General features: G+C 52.6%; 1 protein-coding gene across 1 annotated transcript; it reads left to right on the top strand.

Annotated features, from left to right (window-relative positions):
• The first annotated feature begins 232 nt into the window (after nucleotides 1–232).
• On the top strand, nucleotides 233–1,417 carry LOC144113499 (uncharacterized). The gene is made up of 2 exons (XM_077646595.1): nucleotides 233–615; nucleotides 721–1,417. The coding sequence occupies exons 1-2, from the start codon at nucleotides 233–235 to the stop codon at nucleotides 1,415–1,417; spliced, it is 1,080 nt and encodes a 359-aa protein (XP_077502721.1).
• The last annotated feature ends 6,227 nt before the right edge of the window (nucleotides 1,418–7,644 follow it).

Raw genomic sequence — 7,644 nt, forward strand, 5'->3', positions numbered from 1 at the left:
AGAATTAGGAGCAGCCCATACTTTTCTGTCAGTCACAATTCTGTCATCAACAAGTATGCGAGCTTTCTTGAGATCCAATCCTAAATGTTTTCAATGGGACAGCTCGACTTCTGTCGGCCAGTGACGACACAAGTCTTGCGCCCCTGTACGTGAACTCGAGATTAGACTCCATGTCGACGACTGCCTCTGGCCACTGCTTGAGACCGCGCGACCACCGACTGCTGCTCACGCAATGTCCCTTTATTCGCAGGGCGTGTTTGCAAACCTGGTGGTGGCTCTGCTAGTGGCAGGGACTACCTGCCACAAGCTTCACTACCTGAAGCACCTGCAGCCGACCGTGAACGCAGTGCCGGCCTTCTATCACACCACGATAGCGCACAGGCCTTTGGTACTGCCCGCGCCTCTGGTGGCCCCAAGACCGCTGGTGCAGCCCCTGCTGGTGCAACAGCGGCCTTTGCCGCCGCCGCCGCCCATCCACTCGACGGTGGTGATACAGACAGCGCCCAGACCGGCGCCACCACCGACTCAGGTGCTGGTGCAGCCGCTGCTCCAGCCGCGACTGGTGGCGCCGCCCCCTGTGCTGGTCCCTACCAGGCTGGCGCCTCCTCCCGTGGTCGCGCACCAACATTATCCAGTAGTCACGCACCACCATCCCGTAGTCACGCACCATCATCCTGTAGTCACGCACCACCATCCCGTAGTCACACACCACCATCCCGAAGTCACGCACCACCACCATCACCCTTTAGTCGTGTCCGGCGTGGTGGCTGCGGCACCTCCGCGGTCGCTTTTGGTGCACGCGCCCGCCCCCGCGGCCCTCCCTGCGCCGCCCCCGCCACCGCCTCCGCCGCCGGCCGTGCAGCCACTGTTCGTGGTTCAGGAGCCGAGGCCAGCGCTAGCCGCCGTGCCCCTGCAGCCCAGGCTGGTGCACCACGCCGTGGTGCCGACCAAGCTGGACGAAGCGCCGCCCAGGGTGGTACACGTGGTGCACCAACACACCAAGCTGGTGCAGGAGGCCCCGCCGCCACCCGCGCCGGCAGTACTGCCTGCTCCGGTGCCCACCGCGCTGGTGCAGCCGCTCGCCACGGTCACGCCCCTCCTAGAGCCGCCCCGGCAGGTGCAGGTCATTAGGGAGGTCATCCGACCCACGTACGTCATTGAGCGCCTGTCCAAGAAGCAGCGCAAGTTCCGAAAGATCAAGATGCTCAAGAACTGCAGCCTGCTCAAGAAGCTCAAGAGCCAGCTGGCCTCGAGCGCGGAGAGCTACCATCTCTACGATCCGCACGGCCATTACGACGACGACGCGCACGTCGACTCGTACAGCCACGTGCACGTGCCTTACCCCGGTGGCAGTGCGGCCGTCGAGGTGTACCGGTCGATCCACGGACACGGATTCGCCAAAAGAAACGGCAGATGAGCAGTGGTGTGGAACTTATGGATGTAATATTTGCAGGCACGGGTGCGTGTGCATGAGTGTGTGTATCCGCGCGAGTGTTGCCCTAAAAACTGCGGTTTTCCTTATGGCAGTACTCATCAGAGATTCCTGTTTACAGCGCTCAAAAACGCCAAAGAGACAAGGATTAATGTTTATATGACTGTTGAGAGCTAAACTACGCGGAGAAGGGAAATCCATAAGAATAATTTTGAGAAAACAACGAACGACTTATTAGATGCTTGTTTCTTGTTTGCATGCCTCTGCTGAGAAAGAATACAAGGGCATTAGTATGTTTGTACCTGAAAAAAAAACATCCGGGGAATAAACGTTGTTTTAGAATATAAGGAGAACGATATGAAAAGCATCATGCACTGCAGCATGTATTCAGACCGAAATATAGAAGAAATCCATCTGTAAGTATGCTTTGCCCAACTACACGACTGCATAAAGGAGAAAGCACCGCTAACGAGAAGTGAAATGCAGTCGGAAAGGCAGCTCGTTCAGGCTGATACTCCCGTTGGCACCGGATATACCATTAGAAAGGAAGGTAGCAGCACTAAAAAAAATGAATTTTTAGGAAATATGGCGTTTAAGAGAGCAGAAAATATTGCTACTGAGCTTAATTTAGAAAGCAGGAATTCCCTGCGCTACTTGATACAGGATCTCGTACTACCGTGAATTCACTAAGTGCCCTTTTGATATGTCAGGCTGCTTGGTACTATAAGAAAGCATAGCGAGTGCTGCGGCAGTTAACTAGGAGAGTGGTTTATTCCTGCTATTCTGCGTCCTACTTTGTTTATAAAAAAATAGTTTGCTGCTGTTTTGTCCAAAACACACACACACGCACGCACGCACGCACGCACGCACGCGCGCACACACACACACACACACACACACACACACACACACACACACACACACACGCACGCACGCACGCACGCGCACACACACACACACACACACACACACACACACACACACACACACACACACACACACACACACACACACACACACACACACACACACACACACACACACACACACACACACACACACACACACAGACACACACACACACACACGAAATAAGACTACCGCACATTCTGCCACAATTAAACACATGACTATTAAAAGACTTATGGTGAGAGATGCCTGCCCTAGAGGGGTTAGTAAATATGCTGACGTATAGATAGAATGCTCGTAGTATATGTGCGGGTGTGTGAGGAACAGGAGACACAATCATTAATTAAAATTCCGAGTCCACTCTTTTGTCATTACTTGGCGCCTTCAGCGGGGAAGCAGGTAGTACAGGCCTTTACACGCAATTGGAGCTGACCTTTTTTCACAACACGTTTGGCCAGCCCCAGCCGACTCGGGACTCGTCAGCGTGCGCCAGATTTATTCGTTATACAACTTTTGAATTATATCCAACGCGCACCGCAGCGGAAAGAGCTGCGCTGGCGCGCCGAATGAAAAGAGAGAAATGAAAAGTGAGGTGAGGAGGAGGAGGAGGAGAAAGTCAGAGTAACAGGATACGAGCTGGGGATGCGAAAATAGCCTGCCATTTTGACGCTTGAAACATAAACCAAGCTAAACCGCAGACGCCGGCGAAAGCAGAAAGAGTTCCGGCTCTCGGTTCCTTGTCATTTCGTTTCCGGGGCCAACGCCGGCGAGAGCCCGGCGCCCGCTCACGCTGCGCGAAGGCCGCGTGACTTCTCGCGGCGGCGTCCTGCCGCCCCACAGCCTCTGCGGCGGCCACCAGGGAGCTTTACTCTCGCGTGACACCTGCCGCCATCCAGCGGTGGAGCGGGCAAGCGCCAGCCTCACCATCACCAGCCACTGGCGCCGGGAGGCGGGATATCGCTCGGGCAGCTCTGCGTAACAAACGACCTAGTTTTCGCGGTTAAAAAAAGCAGAGAAGCTCGTTGGGGAATCAGCATCGGCGTCGTTTCGGATGACCCAAGGCTGCTCGGAGTGAAAGAAGTCCTCGTTCCAGGTGAGCTGCCTCGAAGCGGACCTTCTCGGCTGCGCTAGACAGCGTTGCTCGCGGGAGGAAAAAAAAAAAGAGATAACGGTGAACAACGCCCGCGCCGCGGCTGCCAGTCGTGCTGCACGGGACGCGGCGGTGTGATGTGGGGAAGACGTCTTGCGTCCCGCGGTGCGGGATGCCTCCTCTTGACCGGAGCTCGAGAACGCATCGGTCAAGCTGGGGGGCCTTCCGGGCCGCCGATCGAGGGATCCCAGCGTGGGGGTTGTGTGCGCAGTGGGAGCAGCCGCGTGCGCACTTCGCCGTGCGGAGCCGGAGTTGGCGCGCGACGATCAGGCCGGCACACGCTAGCTCAGACCTGCTTTGCAAGCGCGGTTTATTTTCGCCTCGCAGTAATGTGCGCGTAACTATTTTGCGCGCGTACGCAAGCCGCCGTGGCTCGACGCGGACAACGCGGTGGCTCTATGTGCGCACGCCGCTGCTCTCTCGGCGACGCACGTTTGCGTGTCTCCGCCACTTTTGGCGCCCTGACCGCCGTGGCCACGGGCGCCCCTGCCTTTAGCTATCGATCCCAGTCCGGAGTCCAGTTCACTCGCGGGGCGCAAGTCTTCGCGCTGGCCTGGTCCCTAATTGCGCCACCCTCGTGTTACTGGGGGGCGGGACAAGTGCCGGCGGCGCAACAGGGGTGCGAGAAATCGGTGAATACGGTTCAAATGCCTCCCCGTTGGTATTTTTGGGTCGTCTTTTCAAAACGTAGTCATTTTCCGTTCTGTGTAGTGAGACCGCGAGCGGCGTGCTTATGCCAAAAAATAGCTCCTTTTGGGCGCTTTGAATGCCGTAACTCCGCTGTTACCCTGCACCGCGAATTATAGGCGGGTGTGACAGCAAAGTGTCGCGCAAACTGTGAAGGGCGCCGTCAGAAAGAAAAAGCACGCATTTTTAGGTCCGAAAATGTCATCATTAGGCACGCAGTAGCCAAACATTCAACAGTACTTGTTCTTGACGGTGGTTTCTTTCAGTCGACTGTCGACAGTGACCGTAACAACTCTCGACGATTGTGAAAAATAATCGAGACTCTCGAAGAAGCCCCGACTGGGGTTCTTCATGCAGAACCAAAGGATTGAGGCTCAGGCTTCCGAGACGGGAAAGAGGCAGGGCAGGACAAACTGCCATGCCCCGATGCACTTCGAGCGAACGCGTCGTTTACTTCTGAATTCGAAGGTGGCTTGAGTTTGATTAAAGGCTGCCACGTCGAAGAATAGTCTTCGGGCAGTGGAACAAAGCCGCTTGCATATTCTAGCTGGAGGTCGCGGGTATTGCACAGATAACCGGCGATATGGAGCCACCGGGATGTGAACGGAAGCATTCCGCACATTCGATAAATGCCCCAGCAGCAAGAATGAGGCAGCTTGGCGATCCCTGCAATTTTCGAGTGGTTTCCGATAATAAAGACTCCTTTTCCTCACTTCGTTCTTGTTCGCCCCCCTCAAGATATATAGCGCATGCAATGAGGCGCAATTGAAGCACTGCTCGCGGCTCTGAGTAACACACGTCGACCATCTCCGCAAAGGCAACTCTTCGTGATGGCAACGCTCAAGGGGTAAAATGTATGCCGGTGCGCGAAAAACAAATTTCGCAACGCAATGCAGTAGTTGTTCTAAGAAAAAAGGCTGCGCCTGAGTGAAGGCATTAGAGGAGAGCAGATCTTCTTGAGCTCAAATATTTTGTCGTTAACCGCCTAGCCCGCAAAAATCTTCTGAAGAGTTTTTCGCTTATTGTATTCGGCAGTATCTCATTCCAAGACTCCGAATATATTATTGTCATACTATTGTAGTGAGGTGCTCCAATTATGGAGACAAAAAGCGTTGTTCTCGCCTTAAAAGATGCGGAGATTTCCGAAGAAAAAATAAAATCAACAATCACGCGTTGAGAGCGCTTCCTTTGTATTGTGGCTGCTGCTTCGTACGTTCCATTGCACGCTTCTGGTAGCGCAAGAACTGGTGCCAATTAAGTGACGAGATACGAGGTGCCTTGTGTAGGAAAGAATGCGCCAGATCAGGGAGCCCTGATGCGATAAGAATGCGTTCGTCACAGCCTCTTCGCGCGAAACGAATTGCCTGCATTCAGACTCCTGCCGACATACTGCTCCGACAACGCGGTTTTGTCCGTGCATGTTTGGAGACAACCCACAACCTAGCCGCGAATATTCTTTTGCAGTTCGTATTTTTCATCGCGGTTCGCAGTCTCTCCGCCGCGAGGTCAACTGCGCATTGAATTTGTGCGGTGTCACTCTTAAGCTAAGTCACTTTCATATTGTTGTTTGCTTGTTCGCCTGAATTCGTCGTTTCATTGCATGAAGACTCGCGTGTAGCGAAAGGCGACTTATTTTTTCTTTTGAAATTCGGGAATTTCCCATCCCCTCAGCGATTCGCTCCGAGAATATCGTTTCCCGCGATGCTGAAGCCCCAGAATAACGAGAGCCCTGTCCCTCCTGAAAAACGCACAGACACACCAGTCACGTGCGTATAAGCAGTTACCTCTCGGATCTATTAATCTAATTCGCAAAAAAAGAAACAAATTCGCGCTATAGTGACGAAAGCGTGCCAGATTATTAAGAGCGATATTCAGTGAAGGTGTCAGCAGTTTTGAGTTTGTTATAAGACGCCGTGCAGAAGCAGTCACTAAACGCTTTTTTCATGTGTGCGGACATGCTACCGGCCAGCTATGCGTAAATCGAGCACTGTGTCCGAGCAACTGCAGGCTGGCCAATTTACGATGGACAGTTTAGACCGTACAGTACGGAACAGATCTGACACAAAACTAACTTTTCACTGGGCCGTGCCTGGCTTGTTACCGGCTATATTAGCCACTATACATGAGAAGACATGTAAACTGTACATGAGTTATAGAGCTGTACATGTCTCAGAGAAAGAATCGATTACATCTTACGCAGATGCTCACGCGCCTAATGCAAGACATGCACGCATTCTTCACTTCGTTTGAGTAGAGATATTGCGAAAAATATTGCCATAAAGATACCCGTGAGAAAAGAATGACACGCACAAGGTTGTGCTCCTTTACGCATTTTTATAGCTCTCTTTAGAAATTTGTGACAAGCAAACCTAATCCTGTTTGGTTGAGTAGTTTGCCGTAATATGTCAGTGTATCAGCGCACTATACCGTAATCTACGTAAAGTAGGCGCTGCTCGGAAGGAACAATCACAGCAGCAGTCATAAAAAATTTATTGTATAAAGATTGGCTCTCGGCCGAACTATGGACGGCAACTGGATCATTTATACTGCACTATGCCCAGTCCATCGCTTGCCAGAGTCCCGACAGACGAAGCTCTCTATTGGCTCAACGATCCTTGTGGAAAGCTGAGCGGATATCGGGCCTAGCGCTGGACTCAATGCAGCCCCACCGCGACTCACCGGCCGTAGACGCATTAAATATTTGGGAGTGGGGGGGGGGGGGGGGGGAATAATCATGCGAGAGATCTTTTTAAGAATAAGGCAATCTATTTGATTGACAAATTCTACTTGATAAATATAATATTTCAGCGCCCCCAGTATACAGGTTCTGTTGGATGAACTGAATGTTAAACGGCTGCGCTGGTCACACGAGGTTCGGGAGATGAGTGGCTCGTTAGGATATGCATTCTAAACGAGGCCAACAGCCGCTCAAGCCAAGGAAAGCAGAAGGGAATGTTTCTCCGCTTTTTTTTTTTTTAGGGCAGTGTTATGGTTAGTGTGAAATTATTTGCGTAATCTTTCTGGGTAGGAGATAATTTTGGACAGTAGAAACGACGTGTTTCTTAGTAGTCGGTGTACAATTATCTCCTATCTAAAACGATTAAAGAATATATTTCCCGCTCTCCTCAGCCCCTACCACATAAAAAAAAATAAATAATCGTTACCAACTGCTTCGTTTGGTTTCAACGACTGTTGACTACTAGATCCGTATATCAAGCAATACCATTTAAGTGCAGCGCCAAAGGATGCCGAGGCACAGCCCAAGTCAGACAGAAGAGCGGAACGTTCGATGCTGTCTCCCCTCGACCACACACATGAGGCAGGCGTGCGCGTACTCTGGCAGGGGAGCCGCAGGACCGGTGTGGGCGTGCGCGGCGGATGCGGCCGCGAAGCCGCGCAAACATTGTCTGGAAAAAACTGCCTATCTGTCGCTGCTTGACAGCCGAGATGGTGACGGCACGCCGGC

This window comes from Amblyomma americanum, chromosome 1 (assembly GCF_052857255.1).
Source record: "Amblyomma americanum isolate KBUSLIRL-KWMA chromosome 1, ASM5285725v1, whole genome shotgun sequence".
Taxonomy (NCBI): domain Eukaryota; kingdom Metazoa; phylum Arthropoda; class Arachnida; order Ixodida; family Ixodidae; genus Amblyomma; species Amblyomma americanum.